Source organism: Oncorhynchus gorbuscha, linkage group LG10, assembly GCF_021184085.1.
Source record: "Oncorhynchus gorbuscha isolate QuinsamMale2020 ecotype Even-year linkage group LG10, OgorEven_v1.0, whole genome shotgun sequence".
Classification (NCBI taxonomy): Eukaryota; Metazoa; Chordata; class Actinopteri; order Salmoniformes; family Salmonidae; genus Oncorhynchus; species Oncorhynchus gorbuscha.
In genome coordinates this window covers 75,685,567-75,709,724 of record NC_060182.1, presented here as the reverse complement: position 1 = coordinate 75,709,724, position 24,158 = coordinate 75,685,567, and the positions used below count along the sequence as shown (strand labels likewise).

The window sequence follows — 24,158 nt, the reverse complement described above, 5'->3', positions numbered from 1 at the left end:
GGAGAGGAAGCTACATACAATGTGGTACATCTCAAATCAAAAGCTGGTTCTCTCCTCCCCTTGATCTAAAAACAAATACAGTAGGTTAAAGCAAATGAAGGAAAGGATATGAGGAGAGGCCTCTTTAGACTAATGAGACGCACCCTCCCAAAGAGTTTCTATCTCCTCATATTCCCTCTCACCTGCAGTGCATAGTGCCAACACTGCGAAAAGCATTCATCGCTCTCGCTTTGCCTGAAGGAAGCAGTTTAACTCAGACGTGAAACCTGGAATTTCAGAGGAATAGTCCTGCCTGTATCAAACACGTCTTGCAGTAGATTATTGCTTCTACAGTGTTAGCTAAATGGGCTACGATGCATCCATCATTAGTTATCACTAGGGACGTGACCAAGAAAACCTCACAACAGTAGACCGTTATAGCCAATGTACTCCTCTAACAATCAAACTGTTCAGGAAGAATGAGATCCTAAGAAGATCTCACTGTCTATACAACACAGTTCTTATGATGGCTTTTCCTCTCCTGTCCCTGTTTCAATGGCAGACACCTAATTGTCAATATGTCACACCAGTCATTCAGCCAAAGGTATAGGCTTTACATCTTCCTGTCCCCAGCAGGCAGCAACCCACTCAGTTCTGCCCCCTTTATTGTTCTGCTGCCAGATAACTGGCCTGCCAGCTAATTTAGCAGACCAATGGCCGGACAGCCCCTGGGTTTAACACAGAGCTGAGGATCCAATGTCCGATTTGGTCTTTATTGCAGGTGTCACATTGAGATGTTCTCATGTCCACACTGCAGGGGACTAACGTGTTTTAATGGAGGGGGCTGTTATAGGTTTCTGGATGTGAAGGGGCAGATCATTCATCATAGATCATTGGAAATAGATGATCTGACACAGGGGAGTGTATAGACCCAGGAGGTGGTCGGCTTTGACAACTAGAATAAATGTTTGAGTCAATGTTTGACTCATTCTCAAAAAATTAAAAGGTGCTTTTTAAGGGGAGTCGTTCTTTAATGATAATGCAATCACTGTATTTACCAAGGCAGCATCTGGACAACAATAAAAACATGTTTCCCCAATATGGGAAGTATTGTAAGATGTGAAATAATTTATCAGTTCCAGAGAATGACTGTTTAATTGATCATTGGTTTGTCTATAATGGTCTGGTGTAGGTCCATTGATGTAGTCATGAGGGAATGCAAGCAGTACACACACATTGGAAACACAACTCAGTGATTGGCAGTGTGTGGAGAAAGCTGAATATCTCCAGCCAGCTGATAACAGAAGTTAAGAATGTTGATCAACTTCTCTAAAGTCAGGTCTGATACGTAGAATAACCTACAAGAAAAACGATGCTATACCTGTAGATGTTTCATAAAAACTAGCTTACCAGTACGATTTGCTTTCTGGGCTAACACATTTAACCATTGATGGTCAGTCTAGTCCCAATGAGTCAACCCTCATGTCCATGACCTTAGCCGCCTTCATACCTGGTTGAGGAGATATGCTTCTTAGAGCGTAAAGAACAGTGGAAGACAGCTGGCACATCGGTGGTTACAAGAGGTGCGAGATGTTCTGTGGGTCATTGAATCCAAGCAGTTTCATTATTTATTTAAAATCACTTCAAACTCAACTGAGTCGTTTCTTTGAGCGTCCTACTCCTTCTGCTCGTATCGTGGTGAACGTCACCCCGTTGTCCCATGAGGTCACGGGAGTTTCTTGACACGAGGTGGAGTGGCGACTGGTTGAGGACAGCCACTTCCCATTCAGCGTCACACACACACAAATGGAAATACTCCCTCTGGAGAAGACCGAGGGAATGTCATCGGGATAGGTGCCTCGTTTTGAGATGAGGACAGATGCATGCAGAAGATTCAACACATGCATATACACAGATAGTAAGCGCACGCTCTCTCATACATGTAAGTGCTTTAGTTAAGTGAGAGACATGCTCGAAACATCTTAAATAAACAATGAAAATGCAAATGTGCATTGAATAGTTCTTGAAATGCTACTGATACATCTATTAGAAGGACAGGATGTTCCTGTAGATTTCATTGTTCCCTGAGCTACTCCAGTAACACCACACACCTCAGCACTGGATTGGCGGGTGGATACCGTACCAGTTGACAAGCAGAGGGATACTGAATCAAATTGCCCAACAGGGCTCTCAACTGTCTCCATAAAGGATTTGACATGCTCAGATCTTACTGTGATGCCATGAACATGCTAGACTACAGAACGCTACACATTTTGTTAACATTACCGCATGATGTGCATGTTGACAAGTTAAAAAACAAAATGTAGAATCAATGTATAAATCAAGAGACATACCCTGACACACCAACCCTCTCACCATGTATCCCCCATGTCACAGCCCACCACCCCTCCCTACAAGATGCCAAGACACCATGGGCACCAGGTGGCCGGGAGTGCCATCTCCATGGCAACCATATCTCCCTGGCGCGGTGGGGATCGGCCACCAAAAGCCTGGGTACAGAGACGGACGCTAACACTAAACATTTAATCTCCCCATCAATCTGCCGCTATGTTTCTGATGGATGCCAAGTAACGATGGAAGCTGCTTTAAGAACAGCGAGTGACCTTTAGAGTAGTTTGGATCCAGTCCTGGATGTGACTGCAGCAGAGGGTGGAATAGGGGATGGTTACATACTGTCCTCTGGTGGAGACAGGCAACCTTCACCCCATTTCAATTGTTACAGAAAAGGAAAATCCAATACTGTAGCTTTATAGCGAGTATTCTGGATGTTTTCTGGTCTGTAATTTGTGATCACTGACTCAATGTTTGAATAAATAGTAAGGAGAGGGCTTCTACTTACTGTCAGCAGCATCGATGGAACAGTAGTGGAGAGGGTAGCTAGTTTTAAGTTCCTCGGCATACACATCACAGACAAACTGAATTGGTCCACTCACACTGACAGCGTCGTGAAGAAGGCGCAGCAGCGCCTATTCAACCTCAGGAGGCTGAAAAAATTCGGCTTGTCACCAAAAGCACTCACAAACTTCTACAGATGCACAATCGAGAGCATCCTGGCGGGCTGTATCACCGCCTGGTACGGCAACTGCTCCGCCCTCAACCGTAAGGCTCTCCAGAGGGTAGTGAGGACTGCACAACGCATCACCGGGGGCAAACTACCTGCCCTCCAGGACACCTACACCACCCGTTGTTACAGGAAGGCCATAAAGATCATCAAGGACATCAACCACCCGAACCACTGCCTGTTCACCCCGCTATCATCCAGAAGGCGAGGTCAGTACAGGTGCATCAAAGCTGGGACCGAGAGACTGAAAAACAGCTTCTATCTCAAGGCCATCAGACTGTTAAATAGCCACCACTAACATTGAGTGGCTGCTGCCAACACACTGTCATTGACACTGACCCAACTCCAGCCATTTTAATAATGGGAATTGATGGAAATGATGTAAATATATCACTAGCCACTTTAAACAATGCTACCTTATATAATGTTACTTACCCTACATTATTCATCTCATATGCATATGTATATACTGTACTCTACAACATCGACTGCATCCTTATGTAACACATGTATCACTAGCCACTTTAACTATGCCACTTTGTTTACTTTGTCTACACACTCATCTCATATGTATATACTGTACTCGATACCATCTACTGTATGCTGCTCTGTACCATCACTCATTCATATATCCTTATGTACATGTTCCTTATCCCCTTACACTGTGTATAAGACAGTAGTTTTGGAATTGTTAGTTAGATTACTTGTTGGTTATCACTGCATTGTCGGAACTAGAAGCACAAGCATTTCGCTACACTCGCATTAACATCTGCTAACCATGTGTATGTGACAAATAAAATTTGATTTGATTTGATTTGATATCAGCATTTCAATTTAAAATCACAGTGTCCATGTTATTCTGTATAACAAAGGTCTACGAACACATAACATGTCCTCAATTGGAGTACAATATTATAACTGAAACTTCCTTAAATAAAAACTTTTTATTTATTTTAAATAAATGCATTTTTTTACAGTCTGAAAACAGCTGGCCATGCACTGCTGCTCTGGACATTGGAGGCAAACAAACAACTGTTATAGGAGGAAAAAAACGAGGCTAAGTTCGCTTCTTTTACTTCAGTTCACTTACGGCCGTTTGTCTCGAACTCCAAGGTCTACTTTAACAAAAAGTGTCCCCTTTCATACCAAAAACATTATTCAATTAAAAGCTACAATAGTTAACAAATCTGAAAATGAAGTGATACATTTTTGAAAAGGCACTGAACAGCAGAGTAAGGGTTTGGCAGCCTAGGGATGTGTCATTGGTGGTAGTTTACAGAGCTAGGGAGTAAGATCAGTCCCCCAAAAAATGCAAGAAAATAGAATAGCAATGTAATTCAGCTTATAGGAGAGGCAACAAGAAAAAAAGTACATTGAAAAGCCCTTTTATCAATGTTTGGGTAATAATATCTAGTGTGAGAAGAATCTGAATTAAATCCCAAACAACCTGGAGTTTGAGACTAGTGATATCTTCATATATATATATATATATATATATCTCTTCATGTTAAAAACTCAATAAGACCGTAACATTGGCAGGCACACATTTTCATACTACATAATGTTGACAGATGGCTTTCCCTCTTTTCTGCAAACAAAAACACACTTCCCAAAAAAACAAGGAAAAAAAAGCAGCAACAAAAGAACTGTACAATTCTATAAAACCTGTGTTTTTACATTAGTTACAAAAAACTAATACTTCATTTAATGTTCGTTCATACAGAGGGCAAAGAAAAAAGACTTTGCATAATTAATTCTTCAAACTTTGTGACCTGTTGCTGGTGCGTAATAATGATAATGGTGCTGAATAATAACACTATATGGTGTAAGATAAAGAATGGCATTTAAAAGAGGCTGCACTTGGGAATGCTGTTATTAATGGTAGTATCCCTCCTGCTGTACTACACACGCACAAGGCATTTGCAAGGGTCTGAGTCTCAAGGCGGAGCGGAGGTCTTTCCTTCATGCTGTGGACGCTGGACAACCCTATGACTGGCAGTATGCATCTGAGCCAAATCATTTGGGCACCACATGTTCCATGACAACATTCGTATTTACATTTTCAGTAATTGCCTCAGAACTTGCCCATGATACCCATTAAAATTCCACCTCAAACAGAGTATCCTTGAGTGACCCCTTCAACCTTGAGTAGCTATGAGAACTAGGCATGGTTATTCAGCGGTTTACAGATAAGAAACTACAGGACATTCACCCTGCTTGAGCGCCTGTTGTGCTGACATGTTAACTAATGCAGACAGAGAAGCGCTACAGTAGGTGTATACCAAGGCTGTTTAAACTCTCCAAGCACACTTGTTAGCTGTTGTATGAAGTGTTTTACACAGAGGATAGGAGACACTCACTGGAGGTATGCTCAGACAAAAAGAACAATGAATTGAACTACAGCTTATTCATTAAGGGATGCGCTACAGACTCCCCTAAACCTAACCATTACCCTAACAGTTAGCTCAGCAAGCAGTTGCTTATCAACAGATGGCCATGCTATCTGTAGAGCATCCACAGATGGAAAATCCAGACTATCCAAATAAAGTGTGACCAGGGATCATACATATACTGGAGAAGTGCTTACTGCGGAAGTGTGACTTCATATGGACTAGTTAGATCAAACTGAGAATCCTTCATCGAGTGGAGAGGACACGGTGCCCAATTCTCTCCATGAGCTCTGCGTTCCTTAGCCTTTCCTTAACGACGGAAGGAAATGACCTCATATCACTTCCCATCTCTGCTGAGAAAGTAAAAGCGTGTCACTGTTTTGCCGATACTCTTACTCTGAGGATTACTACTGCCTATAGTCACACCAAACTGAGTGAATATGTGGATGTACAATACGTGAGAGTGAGGTGGCACTCTGCAGTATAAATTACACAGTATCATAACACAGGATGTCAGGCAGTACACAAAACCACAACACACCACTTCAAAGACTCCGAACAGTACCACACCTCACCAAAATGACAACAATAAAACAAAACAGGGATAAATAAATAATGTGATTCTTCATACGAACTGATACATGGTTTTGTGGGCTGGTCGGATTACGATGAGGTTGAAGGGTAAATTTGATCAGTTCCTTCAGGGGAGTCAGAGTAGAAGGGGGGGATTAAGAAAGAGTCTTTGGAATGGAGAGGTCTCCTGATGACATGTGATAGGTTCACATGGACCTAGCTTTGTGATAGCTGCTTGAGGAAGAGGCTGCTGTCCCCAGTGTATTGGAGCAGGATGGGTGAGTGGAGAGGGGTCATGGGAGGGGGACGACTCCCAACTTCCTGTCAAATAATGTGGGCGATGGGGGAGCCACAGGCAGGGTTTGGAGTTAGTCTGGGCTGCAGCGTTGTGCAGAATATTAGTGTTAATGCAACAAAAATAAAGGGCATCAGCTTCTTAACAACAATGGCAATAATGGGTGGCTGCATGGGGCTCTAAAGCATGGTTCCATTTAAAACCACCAAAACTTTATAACAAATAAAATAAACCAATTTGATTTAGCCTCCACCCTCCCTCCCCTCTTTACCCTAAACTCTGACCCAGGGGGTCAGGTAGTCAGACTCAGACCCAGCCGCTGGTCAGCTTGTAGAACATCTCCTCGTCCAGAGACTCGTTCTGGTCTTTGGCGCGCGTGGACAGGAAGATGTAGCCTCCGATGAACTCATGTACCACCTTACAGTCCACCTCCGCACATATGAAAGCCAGGCTAGGTTCGTCTGCAAACTCCACCGTCACCTAGGGCCACAGAATGATCACAGTCAAAACTATAGGAATCTACAACAGAGAACGGAGATTCTCCTTTTAAAATGTACTAACCATGTGAAATGCCAAGCAAAGATAAAGCTAAAACAAATTCGTGGTATCTGTTCAGAGTATAAATGGCTCGTCTTTAAAACAGTTTATTTTTCTGGTCTATAAGCTGAAATCCATACCATCTTGATCTCCCAGTTGACATTCCACTGCTTCATGTTGGCAAACCTCCAGGTCTTGATGGCATCTCCGGTGCTGGCATCCATCCGGATGAGACGGTTGTAGGTAATGCCAATCAGCTCATCCCTCTTCCCACCCTGGAATCTGTCAATTACAGAATTCAAAGTGAGGTCACTGCTTGGGATGTGCTTATTGGAAGTAATAAGCTTATTGATTTTCAACCATGCATCTTTGAAATCTGACAAAATCTCTGTTCGCTGTAAAAGAACAATCCCAAACAGAGGCAGGTGGGCAGACAGAGAGACCTGGGGGAAGAGATCTGTTATATCAATAAAGGAGTGTATGAAGAGACTCTGGAGAAGAGAGGGGGACTCACTTGGCCAGGAAGTGAGTGATGCCAAACTCAGGCAGGGACTGCCATGCCTGGATGAAGCGCATCTTGGCCTCGATCAGACTCATCTGGGCCACGTTCTGGTGGGCCTCTAGGATCCGGGCCGAAATCTGATGAACACACAACAAAAGACTGTTGAACACACACACACACACACACACACACACACACACCACCACTCTGTAACCAAGACCCAGACACACACCTGCACAGACACAGGTCTACTGTGCACACATGGCCCTGTCCTATAACCTCCCTATAAACCCCCAAACCCAAAGACACCCAACACCTCCCCATAAATATAGGAAGACACACAAGGTAACCAAATGAAAGTATCAACAAACATTTGAAATATGTGACCCTCCACAGTGGCCAGTCTACGGGCCCATGAAGTGCCTCCCCACCTGGTGTATGAGTCAGTGGGATGAGCAGAGAGATGCTGACCTGGGTCTTCAGGACAGACCATTTCACTATATTAGCTTCACATTTAGAGTGTGTTAGTAGTTGGAGAAATTAGAGGGAATGAGGATCGGACAAAACACACTCTAGCAATCACCCTTGACCGGGCCGTATATTTTTCTAAATGTTAAAGGTGAAACTAACTATTGAGACTATGTTACAGATCTACTGGTAAATCAAACACGACCCATCTCCACTTACCAGGTCCCTGATATAGCCTGGCTGAAGAGGGAGGGAGGCAGACGGAGGGGTGGGAGGACAGCGCAAAGAGGGAAGAGAAAACAGAAGGAAAGAACAAAGAAAAACAAGCAAATGAGAACAAGGCCAATGAGCAAAGAAAACAGCTTCAAAACAACGTAGCATAATCAGAACAGGCTAAATTAACAGGAACATTTTGATCTCTGCAGGATCATGCAGCCGTCTCCATGGGGAGAGAAAACCAGCAGCAGTCCCCATACGGAGAGAAAACCAGCAGCAGTCCCCATACGGAGAGAAAACCAGCAGCAGTCCCCATACGGAGAGAAAACCAGCAGCAGTCCCCATGGGGAGAGAAAACCAGCAGCAGTCCCCATACGGAGAGAAAACCAGCAGCAGTCCCCATACGGAGAGAAAACCAGCAGCAGTCCCCATGGGGAGAGAAAACCAGCAGCAGTCCCCATGGGGAGAGAAAACCAGCAGCAGTCCCCATGGGGAGAGAAAACCAGCAGCAGTCCCCATGGGGAGAGAAAACCAGCAGCAGTCCCCATGGGGAGAGGGGATGGGGAGAAAACCAGCAGCAGTCCCCATGGGGAGAGAAAACCAGCAGCAGTCCCCATGGGGAGAGAAAACCAGCAGCAGTCCCCATGGGGAGAGAAAACCAGCAGCAGTCCCCATGGGGAGAGAAAACCAGCAGCAGTCTCCGTGGGGAGAGAAAACCAGCAGCAGTCTCCATGGGGAGAGAAAACCAGCAGCAGTCTCCATGGGGAGAGAAAACCAGCAGCAGTCTCCATGGAGAGAGAAAACCAGCAGCAGTCTCCATGGGGAGAGAAACCAGCAGCAGTCAGTATCTGTCAGGGCAAGCAGAGGTCTTAGGACACAAATGATTACAAACTGATTTACACGTTTGAAACATTTCATTGGAGCTCTGACAGTAAATATAGTTTTATTTTAGACTTAGCTACTGTACTGTAGGGCAGGCCATTCATCTTGTGTTTGCAATTCCTTTCATGTCCACACGGTGGGAACACATACCAAGGCATCACACAGCTCAACACCACTACAGCCCTCTGCATTAGGTTATCTAGCAATATCCTGTTTGTTATTGTGCCTGCCCAGTTTGCTTTCTCTTATGTAAAACTGTTTAGCTAGGAAGTTAGGCTCGATGGATTCCTAACTCCCTTTGATCTAGAAATTCCTTTGCATATCTGCTGGGAATTGCAGCGTGGAAGTCACATCGGGGGAGTCGGAGGAGAGGAAGTGAAGTATGGGGAGAAAAAAGGAAAGAGCAGAGGCAGCACCCTGCAAGCATCTCCCACAGCACAGCTGACTGACACGGAGGCAGGTTGACCTTTATCTTCATGAGTCGTCATGAACGCAGAAGTGAGCAATTTCCTTTAGATAGGCCAGCTGCAATGAAAACGTTTGCTATTTTGTAGGAATTCATGACAACAAAAATGTGCTTTTTGGTCTTAATTTCAGGTTAGGGTTAGACATTAGGGTTAGCAGTATGGTTAAGGTTAGGTTAAGCTAGCGACCACTCTGCAAAGTTCTCACCAGAACAAGATTCATGACGAAAAACATTGACCTGCGACTGAGTAGCTGAAAGAGTGGCTTTTCCCAGCCTGGTTTCCCACTCTGCATTCCCAGACAGGACTCATTTCCTGATGCTCCCAAACAAACAAACTCCCAAACATACTGTATGTCCACAAGCATACAATACACGCACTCTCTCACATACACAACTACAGTACACAACTACAGTACATACACAGTCGCATGAAGGACACACACACCTTCTCTGAACACACCGCCAGCGGCCCTGTCCAGGCGGTGAAGTGAGGGGGTGTTTCATGTGGTGCCTTGGGGACATCCCCTGCCTGCCTGGCTGGAGCTCAGAGCCCCAAACTGACACTGGAGCTGGGCCAGAACCACAGTCCCATACAGACAGACCCACAGGCCTGGGGAGAGAACTTAGGAGGGGTGCTACTATGAGATGTGAGGAGAGGCCCATTTTTCCTCACACATGCATACTACACACACACACTATCCTGTTTTTGGGCAGCAATGCAGAATAAACCAGTCTGTCTCCTTCTTTGGGACAAAAACACCATTCCAGTGTGATCCAGCAGACACGGTAATGACTGTTTTTAGGATGTCGACCCTGGATAGACATTTCCTGTTTGATTAGCTCTCTCCTCCCTTCTCACTCACACTATGAGTAGTCTTTCCCTATGCTCTTCTTCTAGACGACCCAGATTCACGTAAGGCTGAAGCTATGGTTACAGTCCAAACCCAGACTAGTACAGAGACATCATTTAACCAACACACAAAAAGAACCTCCAACTTTTCCTATACAGCTTAAATCAGAACCACATTGAGTGAGTAAGCGTGGGAAGACCACTCCCCTTCTCATTGTTACCGGTATACGCATCAGCCTGTTATTGGAATTTACTAAATAAAGAGCACAATTTTACTGTTACTTAAAAACTTAAGTAAATCTCTGCCTATGAGGGACTAATACGTAAATGTGACTTTGTCATTGTTTGGCTTATTTCGGATTTCTCAGTAAGACAATTCCTTTAGGTTGAGTCTTTCTCTGGCTGTGACTCTCAACCTTTAGTAATATATTCATTTCTTCTTCTCCTTTCCTTGTGTGTAACTGGTGAAATGGCTAGCTAGTTAGCGGTGCGTGCTAGTAGTGTTTAAAAATCGGCGACGTCACTCGCTCAGACCTTTAAGTAGTTGCTTCCCTTGCTCTGTAAGGCCCATGGCTTTCGTGGAGTGATTGGTAATGATGCTTCGTGGGTGACCGTTGATGTGTGCAGAGGGTCCCTGGTTCAAGCCCGGGATGGGGCAAAGAGAGGGACGGAAGCAATACTGTTACTTGAGCACAGATCTGGCAGGATATGGATGGGTGAAATTAACATGGTGGACCTCTATCCAGTCAACTAGCTTCCTTTCAGAGGTAAATGACAGAAGGGAGACTAGGGAAGGAAGCTGATTAGAGGAAGAAGATAGCCTTTGAGCGTGACTTGTGGTAATGCTCTCCTTTAGACGGTTGTCCTGGGTTCCCCTTGGAGAGGGAGGGATAGAGGGCGTTTGCATCCCTGTGCAGGACAACCCAGATGCCAGGAGGCACCCCAGGCCAGCTGGGAAGTAAACAACCTCCACCCTGAACACTGCTCTGCCCATCTCTTCCCCCTTCGTCTCTCTCCATCCTAGACTATACTTAAACCTTCACCTGACTAACATCAACTCATCTGAACATGATTAAGGGTTGCTTTTTGTTGCCATAGCTTTTGTCAGTTCACTTGCAGTGTAGCAATATGCATCTGTATGCATGCATATTTGAATCCAGGGAGTGATGGGCCAATTATCTATTGTCTACACTGATGGGGTCTCCTCTCCACACAGCCCCTGGCTAGTTACCTGCTTGTTCTTGTACTTCTTCAGGTAGCGCGGCGACACCAGGCACTCAGAGTTGATGTCGTTGGTGACAGCTGGCTCGGCGATGAACTGCGGGTCAGGGTTCATGTGCTGCATCTTGAGGAAGGATAGAATGTTCTGGACCTCCAGGCTATAGGAGCTGTCTGCCATGGTCTTCCCCTTAGAGGCCAGGCGGCACGCTGCCATCCAGTGGGCATATGGCTTCTCCTGCATGGGAAGGAGGGAGGTGGTGGTTATGCTGAGGCCAATGACGTACAAGGCTTTTCATTAGGTCCTAGAGCACATTCCGATGTGGAACTGCAATATTTTCACCTACACTCCAACTATTGACACAAATCTGATCAGTCTTAATATGTTTCTTAGTCGCTTTTAAATGTATTGCATTCTTGACATTGTCACAGATTGTCCTCCATGCAGCCAGTGGAAGCCAGAGAACCACACTCACAGCGTCACACCGCAGCCAGATCTCGTTCATGCCGTCAGCCACTGGGATTAGCAACTTGATGTTGAATTTCTGACTGGAAATGTTCACATCTGGTGTTACCTCGCAACCTACAAAGACAAGGAAAAGTTCAGAGGAAGGGGACAGGAGGGGGTCAAAACCATCTATCACACACCACTGGGGATCACACACTCATAAAGGAACTGTTGCCTTCTGTGTGTGTGTGTGTGTGTGTGTGTGTGTGTGTGTGTGTGTGGGGGGGGGTCCTGGTACCTCTTAGATTCATTTGGAGGGAGGGTGTCCCATGAGCCTCCTCTTTGCTCTTGTAGCAGGAAATTGTGATGTCCTTGAATGTGCACCAGTACTGCTTGTAGCCTTTCAGTGTCAGCTTTTTTGGCCTGGAAAATACATAGGAGAGAGAGCAAGAGAGGCAGCGAGAGAGAGACAGAGAGAGGCAGCGAGAGAGAGGCAGAGGGAGGCAGCGAGAGGAGGCAGAGAGCGAGAGGCAGCGAGAGAGAGGCAGAGCGATAGCCAGAGAGAGGCAGCGAGAGGAGGCAGAGAGCGAGAGGCAGAGAGCGAGAGGCAGAGAGAGAGAGGCAGAGAGAGAGAGGCAGAGAGAGAGAGGCAGAGAGAGAGAGGCAGAGCGATAGCCAGAGAGAGGCAGCGAGAGGAGGCAGAGAGCGAGAGGCAGAGAGCGAGGTACATGGGAATAGAAGCGCAAAAGGTGTTTTTATGTGCACCATGTCATCAAGTACAGACTTATCCGCAAAGGGTCAATTTGTTGGAAGCACATATCTGCTGGGAAAATGTTTTCATGCAGACTTTGGAATATTCGCATGAGAATCTGTCACCAGTTGGATGGAAACTTAGCTCGTCATCGGTGTTTATCAAATCAAATTGTATTGTCACATACACATGGTTAGCAGATGATAATGCGAGTGAAGCAAAATGCTTGTGCTTCTAGTTCCGACAGTGCAGAATATCTAACAAGTAATGTAACAGTTCCCCAACAAATACCTAATACACACAAATCTAAAAAAGGGTGAATGAGAATGTAAATATAAGTATATGGATGAGTGATGGCCAAGCGGCATAGGCAACGTGCAATAGATGGTATATACATGTGATGAGTAATGTAAGCATAATAATATGTAAACATTATTAAAGTGGCATTATTTAAAGTGACTAGTGATCCATTTATTAAGGTGTCCACTGATTTGGTCTCAATGTAGGCAGCAGCCTCTCTTGAGTTAGGGACTGTGGTTTAGCAGTATGATGTCCTTGAGATAGAGACTGAAAAACAGCTTCTCGGTCCCAGCTTTGATGCACCTTTTGACCTCGCCTTCTGGATGATAGCGGGGTGAACAGGCACTGGATCGAGTGGTTGTCGTTCTTGATGATATTTTTGGCCTTCCTTTGACATCGGGTGCTGTAGGTGTCATGGAGGGCAGGTAGTTTGCCCCCGGTGATGCGTTGTGCAGACCGCGCCACCCACTGGAGAGCCTTGCAGTTGCCGTACCAGGATGCTCTTGATTGTGCATCTGTAAAGGTTTGTGGGGGTTTTGGGTGACACGCAAAATATATTTAGCTGATGCGCCTTCACCACACTGTGTGTGGGTGGACCATTTCAGTTTGTCTGTGATGTGTATGCCCAGGAACTTAAAACGTTCCACCTTCTCCACCACTGTCCCTTCGTTGTGGATATGGGGGTGCTCCCTCTGCTGTTTCCTGAAGTAAACAATCATCTCTTTGTTTTGTTGATGTTGAGTGAGTGGTTGTTTTCCTGACACCACACTCCGAGGGCCCTCACCTCCTCCCTGTAGGCTGTCTCGTCGTCGTTGGTGATCAAGCCCACTACTATTGTGTTGTCTGCGAACATGAAGATTGAGTTGGAGGCGTTCATGACCACACAGTCGTGGGTGAACAGGGAGTACAGGAGAGGGCTGAGCACACACCCTTGTGGGGCCCCTGTGTTGTGAAACAGTGAAGTGGTGGTGTTTCCTACCTTCACCACCTGGGGGCAGCCTGTCAGAAAGTCCAGGACCCAGTTGCACAGGGCGGGGCTGAGACCAGGCCCTCCAGCTTGATGAGCACTATGGTGTTGAATGCTGAGCTGTAGTTAATTAACAGCAGTCTTACATGGGTATTATTTTTGTCCAGATGGGATAGGGCAGTGTGCAGTGAAGGATGATTGAATCATCTGTGGACCTGTTGGGGCGGTACGCAAACTGTGTATCTAGTGTGGCCGGTGAGGTGGTGGTTGTGATATGATCCTTGACTAGCCTCTCAAAGCACTTCATGATGACGAGTGCTATGGGGCCGTAGTCATTTAGTTCAGTTATCTTTGCCTTCTTGGGTACAGGAACAGTGGTAGCCATCTTGAAGCATGTGGAGACAACAGACTGGGCTAGGGAGAGATTGAGTATGTCCGTAAACACCAGCCCGCTGGTCTATGAATGCACTGAGGACGGGGCTAGGGATGCTGCCTGGGCCATTAGCCTTGCCGTCTGGGCCAGTATTCTTGTGAGGGTGAACACGTTTAAATGTTTCACTCATGAGAAGGAGGGAGCACAGTCTTTGTTAGGGAGCTGTGACAGTGGCACTGTATTATCCTCAAAGCGGGAAAAGAAGGTGTTTAGTTTGTATGGAAGCGTGACGGTGTCCGCGACGTGGCTGTTTTTGTAGTCCGTAATTTCCTGTAGCTCCTGCCACATACGTCTCTTATCTGAGCCGTTGAATTGCGACTCCACCTAACCTAGCTAGCTGTTACAGTTGACAGAAACCTAGCTAGCTGTTACAGTGGGACGGAAACCTAGCTAGCTGTTACAGTGGGACGGAAACCTAGCTAGCTGTTACAGTGGGACGGAAACCTAGCTAGCTGTTACAGTGGGACGGAAACCTAGCTAGCTGTTACAGTGGGACGGAAACCTAGCTAGCTGTTACAGTGGGACGGAAACCTAGCTAGCTGTTACAGTGGGACGGAAACCTAGCTAGCTGTTACAGTGGAATGGAAACCTAGCTAGCTGTTACAGTGGGATGGAAACCTAGCTAGCTGTTACAGTGGAATGGAAACCTAGCTAGCTGTTACAGTGGGATGGAAACCTAGCTAGCTGTTACAGTGGGATGGAAACCTAGCTAGCTGTTACAGTGGGATGGAAACCTAGCTAGCTGTTACAGTTGGACAGAAACTGCCTGCAGAAAACACCCACAATACTTTGATTGCTCCTTATCAACTCTGCCAGAGGCTCCGCCCCCAACAAGTAGAGCAGGGGGGACAGCGAGCACCCTCGTCTTGTGCCCTGTCCCAAAAGGAATCTGTCAGAGTTCAGACCATTAGTAGTCATGGCATTTGGATGAGTATAGGGACTTTATCCATTTAATAAAGTTTGGGCTTATATTGAACTTTTCTAAGACTGAGAACAGAAAACGCCACTATTTTGTCAAACACCTTCTCAGCATCCAGTGAAGCCAGCAGGACAGGGGTCTTCTGTGTGTTTACTTGATCAATAATATCAAAAAGACAGTGAATGTTATCAGAAGAGTACCTGTCTCGTTTAGTCTTTTGGCGAGCAATTTGGTAATTATTTTGTAGTGGAAATCCAACAAGCTTATGGGCCGGAAGGACGAGCAGGATAGAGGGACCTTGTCTTTTTTGAGCAGCACTGTAATGAGGGCTGTGTACAAAGTCTGGGAGAGCTCCGTTTTTGCAAAAATCATCCAGCATTGGCATGAAAATAGGGCTAAGCTTGGGCCAAAAAGCTTTGTAGCACTCTGGGGAACTCATCTGGGCCTGGGGACTTATTAGGTAGCATGGAGGTAATTTCCTCCAGGACCACCTCAGTAGTGAAGAGGGAGTTGAGATTTTCTTGGTCTGTCTCTGATAGTTTAGGTAGAAAGATTCCCTCTAGGAAGGAATGGAGTTCTGAGATAAAACATACGGATGCAGAAATGTATAGTTTGCAGTAAAAAAATCATGAAAAGTTAAATCTCTTTTTTTTGGTCATATGTGACCTCGTCCTCTGGTGTTCGGATGGCCAATATTGTACGCTCTGACATTTTTTAAATTGGTAAGCAAGAAATCTACTAGGCCTATTGCTATACTCATGGTATTTATGTTTAGTAAAGAAAACTTATATGTCCTGAGTATAGTCCAAGTTCAGTTTGGCTTTGGCTGCTTTAAGTTGACTCCAGGAGGTGCTGTCTGAGGATTGTTTATGTACTTTTTCACAGCGTTCCAGCTCCCTCAAGATCTAACCTGTGTGCTTCCATTTCTTGTTCCTTAGAGGATGCATATGCATTTAGATGACCTTAGTGTGACTTTGGCAGTGTCCCACATTGTGGCCGGTGAAACAGGAGAGTCTGTTGTCTTGTGTGTAGTTGTCTATCCATGTAGTTGTCTATCCATGTAGTTACCAATGTATGGAACGCTTCGTTTGATAACATGGAGATGTTGAATTTCTAGGCCTTTGACCTCGGAGGTCAAAGGGGAGGTGGACAAAGGCGTCATCTGAAAGTGCTATGGGTCCGATTGTACACATGGCTGAATTTATGAAAATCTTTGGGATAAAAATGTAATCTATACGAGAGTAGGTGTTATGAACATTAGAGTAGTATGTATGTCCATAGATGAGCTTGTCTCTCTCCAGATATATTTCAGTCCCATCTCTTTAGTAAGAGAGTTCAACATCTTTGCAGATCCAGGATTTGTGGTGGGGACTTGAGGCTTTGTCCAGTGTTGGGTTGAGGGTACAATTAAAATCTTCAGCCAGCACTCCAAAGGAAACACAATGCTCATAGAACAGGGTTATCATTTTGACATGAAAGCAGGAGTATCTGTGTTAGGGGCGTATATGTTTAAGATGGTAATTGGTTGTCCATACAGTGACCCAGTTATCAAAATAAATCTCCACTCCAGATATGTTTTTGTCAATTATGAATGGAACATTCTTATGGATAAGTATGGCTGTACCTCTACTGTTTGATTTGAAAGATGAGAAATACACCTGTCCCACCCAAGCTCTGTGGCGTTTGGCATGTTCGGCATCACAGTCTTTTGTAATAGCGCAATGTCTGCTTTTTCCTTTTTTAGAGCACATCGTATTTATTGCATGACCTAGACCCTGGCAGTTCCATGTCAATAGATGTAAGGTACTAGTCAACATCATCGAATAGTAATGGAACTCTAGTGCAAGTCATCTCTGGGTAAAGGTGGATAATAGCTACAACTGCAAACACATAAAAGAACAATCTCTGAACACCCTAGCCGAGTTCCCAAACAACTCGACATATCCCATTGGATCTATTACCCCCCCCGCTCAGTCTCAATTCTGTGTTCCGAAAAAAACAAAAAAAAAAACAGGAACAGTTAGCAACGCACTCTCCCCCTCCCCATCAAAGAAATGCCTCATCCTCTCCACCCCACATTGAGTAAGTGACAACGTCCAGACCACATAAAAAAAGGAGGGAGAAAATAGCCCAGCCTACATATACCTCCCCCGAAGGACATAGGGCTAATCGTTTAGACCAAATAAAACAGAAATGTTGGGGCAAATCCTTAAGAGGGATCTATAGGATAAGTTGCTTGTTTTTACTAAAACATCCTGTTGATATTACAAGGCCATAGGCAGAAAATTGACACATTTGAGCTTCCCGTTAGGTCTGTAAATGTATTGTAATCGACAGCCTATAAATGGTGGAGGCCAATGTGAAAATAATACCTACAAATAATAATTAAAAAGGGGAAATAAAAGAAGTCTGAAACATTACTAGACCTAGGTTAGGCTATAGAGTCTATCCCTCTCTCAGATAAAGGAAAATAAATACAAATTTGACGGCTATAATGACATTTAGCGGGGTGGGCGGGTCTTTGGATGGCGGCTATATGTTGTCTTACCTCCATTAGTAATAACAGTAATCGCTTTTAGTCATTGGTCCATTTCACAGTGACCCGGATTGTCCTTCAATAAACATTTAGCCTCTTCTGGAGTTTTGAAGTGTCGCAGGGCTCCTTGAAGAATCCTGAGCTCGTTTGGGTATTTGAATCACCTAAAGATGCCTCGGTCAATGGCGTATTTCTTCACCACGTCAAACACTCTGCGCTTTTGGCGTATTCCAGCTGACAGCTCCTGGTGTAAAGTGAGTTTGGCATTTCCCGCTAACGGTGTTGATTTGCGCCGCCTGTAGCACTCGTTCCTTGTCAGTGAATCTCAGGAAACGTAAGTGATTGGGCACGGTGGTTGTCTGGCTGCTGGTGGGGGCCTCAGTGCTCGGTGAGCTCTCGAGTTCTATGGGCCTGTCAGTGGACAGGTGGATCAGTGGCATGTTCCCTGTTCCCTGTTCTTTTTCACCCAGATTTAATAGAACACCTTCGAATTCCTTCGCCCCATGTTTTCCCAATCCTCTTTTCTCTTCCAGATGCTCCATTTTCTTTTTAGCATATGCTATTGTTTCCATGGTGTCGGTCAGCGTGTTTTCCATGGCTAGCATCCGCCCCTCTGCCTTATCCAGGCGCCCGGCGTTGATGCTTATCTTGTTGTTGATGTCAGGCAAAGCATTTCAGGGTTGTCACCCCTTGCCCCCTATCACACTGAGCTGAGACTTAATTGCAATCTAATTTGATGTTGAGCTCTGTACGTTGGGATCTCAGCTCAAAAAGCTGGGATGGGTTCTCTTGCTCCTGGCTAATGGCGCTAGCTTTTTCCACGGCTAATGCGCGAGTCAGGGTAAAAATGTCACCTGTAATGTCGCCTTTTGTAGCCGCCATGACTTTTTGACTAAAGCTAAAGGAGTTAACTTGAAGTGGAGGTAAGATTAGGAATTGGAAACTATTTGTGCGGAGCTCTTAGTTCATGCGGCCATCTCGTTCAAGGGTCACGTGATCCCCCTAAGGTCAGTTTTGAATTACTCCCTAATGGTTTAGATAAGGGTTGCAAAATTCTTTCAATAAATTCCCTGGTTTTGAAGAACTCCTGGTTGGAGGATTCTGGATTTCCTGCTTATTCCCTCCAGATTCCAGGAATCCTCCAACTGGGATTTGGGAAAATCAGGGAATTTAATTGTAAGTTCCTGGAATTTTGCAACCTTAGTTAAGATTAGGATGATACACTTATTCTACAGCTGCGATTGAGTACAACTTCTACAGCAGAAGCAGTTAATTGAACTTACTTGAAGACTTTGACGTAGTCGGCCAGTTCAGGAATGGACGTGATATCACCCTGAGAGGAAGACAAGAACAAACACATTTATTGATGAAAGGAGAAGGGCAGGATTCTGCACAACTAACAATGACTTCAGCATTGCATATGAAGGAACAGTTGTGTAATCAAGCTTTAACTTCCTCAGATAAGCTGTATAAAACTACAGTAATTTGGGGAGGGGTACGTTTAACAATGGTCACGTGATACCAACTACAGTATTTAGCCTTCTGAACAAGCCTTTTGCATTGCAGTAAAGTAACATTCAGTGAACTAAAGTAGTACCAGGGTGTTGTAGGCCTATCCTCCCTCCAGGGTGATCGCCAGGTCTGACAGGGTTAGGGTTAGTATAGGACAGTAAGGTGTAGTACCAGGGTGTTGGAGGTCTTGCCTCCCTCCAGGGTGATCTCCAGGTCTGACAGGGCAGCGTCCACCTCGTCCACCTCCTTCTCACGGTTGTTCATGTGGTTTCCTGACGACATGATGGACAGCTTGTTGATGTGGTACTGGGGGACAAATAGAGAAGGGGTTAAGAGACGCAGTGTGGGTGAACGGATGATCTTTGCATGTGTATTTCCCACCATATAGAATGGAGGTGGTGGTGTTATGGTATGGCGGTGCTTTGCTGGTGACACGGTCCGATTTATGTAGAATTCAAGGTACACTTAACCAGCATGACTATCACAGCATTCTGCAGCGAAACACCATCCCATCTGGTTTGCGCTTCGTGGGACTATCATTTGTTTCTCAACAGGACAATGACCCAACACACCTCCAGGCTGTGTAAGGGCTATTTGACCAAGAAGGAGAGCAATGAGTGCTGCATCAGATGACCTGGCCTCCACAATATGACTAAAACAAAGTATGTGTACAGTGTGTAGCAACCATGTCGAGACAGAGTGGCTTTGGGAGGGAAGGGTATGATTTAGTAGAGAAAATGGGTGAGAGGGTCAAGATGCTGCAATCTCAGCAGTGACTGTAAATGTGTCTTTAATAGAAGCACATGTGAGTAGTGCAGACTTGGGACATTGCGTGCAACATTTATACACGGATTCACAATGGAAATACCATCTAGTCTGTTCAGAACCCTGTTTGTAATATTGGGGAGAGTCCCTGACCTTGCCTGGCCATTCACGCATTATCATGTGGACCAACGAGAGTCAGTCTCAGAACGGCCTGATCCACCCCACAGTGGCACTAAGCCCATGACTCACCAACACTCAATACAACTTGTTGACAAACGGTATTTATACTTTCATGCCACCCCACCTCCCACTAGTCCCTTTCGATATATGAATGAACAGCTGCCTAGAGGGAGGGAGGGAGTGAGTGAGGTGGTGTGGGGGTGAGAGGTAGAGGGGGCTGGAAAGGAAAAGAGGCATATTTCAGGACGCTGTGGCGGAAGCGCCCATAGCCAGCTAGGGTTTCAGAATGTAGGACAAAGGCTTCTCCCTCTATGTCACCATGGCCTTTTCTCAATTGGATTTGCTCACCTCCTGGGTCCTCTCTCCTCCCTTGCCTCCTTTTGAAAAAGGTCAAAGTTAATTGAGGAGAGTGAACGTGGTTGGAAATTTGTTTGCTTGAAATGAGACGGTCATTCTCCACTCGCATGTCATTACAAATTGTTTACAGGAGGTGGATCCCAAAATAAATGTGTAGAGTAATCCCCAAAAATGAGTGAGGATAAACATAAGTATCCTCAATGAAAGGTGGCTATCGAGAGGGGAGGACACTCCTGTTTACCTACCAACAAATTGCCACAACACTCAACCACTTATCGGTTTCCGGGTGACGGAGGAGAGAGGACAGTCTTTTGCCCAAATGAGAATCTCCCCATACATCTACCTCCGACACCCACACTACACTGTGTTTCTGGGATGTGATTTCCCGTTGTGTGCGTTGTATGTTGGAATTGGGAACAGTAGGCTGATTTACAGACATGCCCTGTGCTTTTATGCTCCACCCTATGGGCAGGACTCCAAATACAGGCCTGTTTACTGAACTGGACATGGCTGGCTAGTCGCTATACTTAGACAAGCTGACATATCCAGGTGATAGCCTGCTAATGCCAGCCAGCTCCATGGACACAGACCACTTAATGTAATAAACCCACCCCTTCTCTTCCTGCCTGACTTCAGGGAAACCTTAGCCATGACTCCAACAGATACCTTTAACTTAGCAAGAGAGAGTGAGATAGCTGTGCTAACAGACAGGTAGTGACAGGCTAGCTGTTAATCCAAACAAACTGCAGATCAGCATCTCCTCAGGGGGGGGTCGAAACACTAAACCCTCAACCAATGGTGTATTAATAAACGTCTCGGCCCCTGTTGGAAAACGTAGCATAGTAGTTAACAGCTTTCAGTGTAAATGGGGATAGAAGAATGTGTAGGAGGCTACAGGTCCTGTTGGAGTGGGTGTACCATCCATCCGGTAGCTGTGGGGTGAGTCCAGTAGCCTTATTATTTACTCAGCACTAAAAATGTATGTTATTGTTCGGTTTTTAAAACAACTCATTCACCTATGTCGGATCAATTATTTGAATTCCATTTGATTGTTTTTTTTCTCTAAAAGATAAATCAGATCAAGCCCGAACTGTGTGCTGTAGAAGGGAGTTGTAGTTTCCAACAGGCCAATACCACATTTTCTGAGCTAAACTAAATACAATGACCAGCAAACTGGTCATTTTTTAGTAACTGCAAAACACCGTCTCAATGTCAACAGTGAAGAGGCGATTCTGGGATGCTGGCCTTCTAGGCAGAGTTCCTCTGTCCAGTGTCTGTTCTTTTGTCCATCTTAATCTTTTTTTATTTTATTGGCCAGCCTGAGATATGGCTTTTTCTTTGCAACTCTGCCTAAAAGGCCAGCATCACGGAGTCGCCTTTCAACTGTTGACGTTGAGACTGGTGTTTTACGGGTACTATTTAACGAAGCTGCCAGTTGAGGACGTGAGGCATCTGTTTCTCAAACTAGACACTAATGTACTTGTCCTCTTGCTCATTTGTGCACCAGGGCCTCCCACTTTCTATTCTGGTTAGAGCCAGTTTGCATTGTTCTGTGAAGGGAGTAGTACACAGCATTGTATGAGATCTTCAGTTTCTTGAATTGTCTCGCATGGAATAGCCTTCATTTCTCAGAACAAAAATAGACTGACGAGTTTCAGAAGAAAGTTACTTGTTTCTGGCCATTTTGTGCCTGTAATCAAACCCACAAATGCTGATGCTCCAGATACTCAACTAGACTAAAGGCTAGTTTTATTGCTACTTTAAAATCAGCACAACAATTTTCAGCTGTGCTAACATAATTGCAAAAGGGTTTTCTAATGATCACTTTGAAAATGATAACCTTGGATTAGCTAACAACATGCCATTGGAATACAGGAGTGCTGGTTGCTGATAACGGGCCTCTATCTACATATTTCATAACTCTATATATATTTTTTTAAAGTGCCTTTTCTGGCTACAATAGTCATTCACAACATTAGCAAAGTCTACATTTTATTTCTGATAAATGTTGTTATTTTAATGGACAAAAACTGGAAAATAAGTTCATCCTTGTCATATGAAGATAAATTATAGATGAAACTTGGACAACAAGTTAGAAATCACACATTTAACAAATGAGTGAAGGAATCAGTGGCTGAGTTCAGGACAACTGGGAACTCACGAAAATGCATTTTGAACATTCAACTCGGGCCTCTTTCTAGATCTACGACCTGAAGATCACTGACGTCATCATGATTTAGTAAGCTGTTAGTAGCCCATGTGCCTGACCCTAATAATTTTGTATGGTTTCACCTCTTAATTTCCTACTATTTTGACTTGGTGGTGCACATGTAGCCTATAACCTGTTTTTGAGAAATGTAATCAATCAAATCTTGTAAGAGCTTTCATTATCTGCTTATTATGTCCCCTTTCTTTAACCGACTGCTCTGACTTGGTGTACAGGGAGAACACTAAAAACGACCAATGTTTTGAATTCTGTCGCTGTACATTTCAAGTGTGCTGAACAAACAGTTATTGACTACGTCCGTCCTAGATCCCTCATTAATGTCTTCATCGAAATTATGGATTGCCTCTTATCCGCTTGTCGTCCCCTTATGCCATAGTTTGTACATCTCAATTGTCAGTAGAAACCATATTTGTTTAAAACCCTCGTGTAGTCTTAACATTCTGTATACTCCCCTTGTCCTAATGATTTAAAAAAAGACCCCACATCTCTAAACCCCTAAAATATAACAGCTTAATTGATTTTTAGACCACAAATCTATTTTGCATGAAGAAACAACCTGTTATTCATGAAACTTTAGGAATATCTCGATTTTCCCTGTTCACAATGCATAAAGACCGCATTTAAATCAGTGGACACCACTCTTTATTACAACACCTGTCATAATTGTTAACCTCTTCAACCTATGGGGGCGCTATGTCATTATTGGATTTAAAAAATGTGCCCGTTTTAAGCGCAATATTTTGTCACGAAAAGATGCTCGACTATGCATATAATTGGCAGCTTTGGAAAGAAAACTGACGTTTTCAAAACTGCAAAGATATTATCTGTGAGTGGCACGGAACTCATGCTACAGGGGAAACCAAGAGGAAACTCAAACAGGAAATGAGCAGAATTTTTGAAGCTGTTTTTCTATCGTCTCCTTATATGGCTGTGAATGTGCCGTGAACGAGCTTATGCTCTCTGCCGTTCGTCCAAGATGTCTGCAGCATTGTGACGTATTTGTAGGCATATCATTGGAAGATTGACCATAGACTACATTTACCAGGGGTCCGCCCGGTGTCCTGTGTCAAAATTATTGCGTAATCTCTAGGTCCATGTGCGTTCCATTTCTTCAGAAGAGAAAGTCAACTGCCACGATGGATTTATCGTCGATAGATATGTGAAAAACACCTTGAGGACTGATTCTAAACATCGGTTTGCCATGTTTCTGTCGATATTATGGAGTTAATTTGGAAAAAGGTTTTTTTCTTACCCAAACGTGGAGAAAACAGAGCGATTTGTCAACACAAATAGTATTTTTGTAGA

The 24,158-nt window shown here is 44.6% G+C and overlaps 1 protein-coding gene across 6 annotated transcripts in view; it reads right to left on the bottom strand.

The window, feature by feature from the left end:
• Nucleotides 1–3,990: 3,990 nt before the first annotated feature.
• Nucleotides 3,991–24,158, bottom strand: part of LOC124046585 (fermitin family homolog 2-like) — a 74,010-nt gene continuing 53,842 nt past the window's right edge. For 4 of the 6 annotated variants that reach the window (XM_046367114.1, XM_046367115.1, XM_046367117.1 and 1 more), the window contains 9 exons: nt 19,496–19,630; nt 19,096–19,145; nt 12,205–12,329; nt 11,935–12,041; nt 11,472–11,696; nt 8,046–8,066; nt 7,371–7,495; nt 6,997–7,138; nt 3,991–6,799 (listed from right to left, as the gene is read on the bottom strand). In XM_046367114.1, coding sequence (XP_046223070.1) covers nt 6,626–6,799; nt 6,997–7,138; nt 7,371–7,495; nt 8,046–8,066; nt 11,472–11,696; nt 11,935–12,041; nt 12,205–12,329; nt 19,096–19,145; nt 19,496–19,630 — 1,104 coding nt within the window. In that variant the 3' untranslated portion in view covers nt 3,991–6,625. The remainder of the gene's footprint in view (nt 6,800–6,996; nt 7,139–7,370; nt 7,496–8,045; nt 8,067–11,471; nt 11,697–11,934; nt 12,042–12,204; nt 12,330–19,095; nt 19,146–19,495; nt 19,631–24,158) is intronic. The other 2 variants (XM_046367116.1, XM_046367119.1) reach the window with 1 other exon arrangement.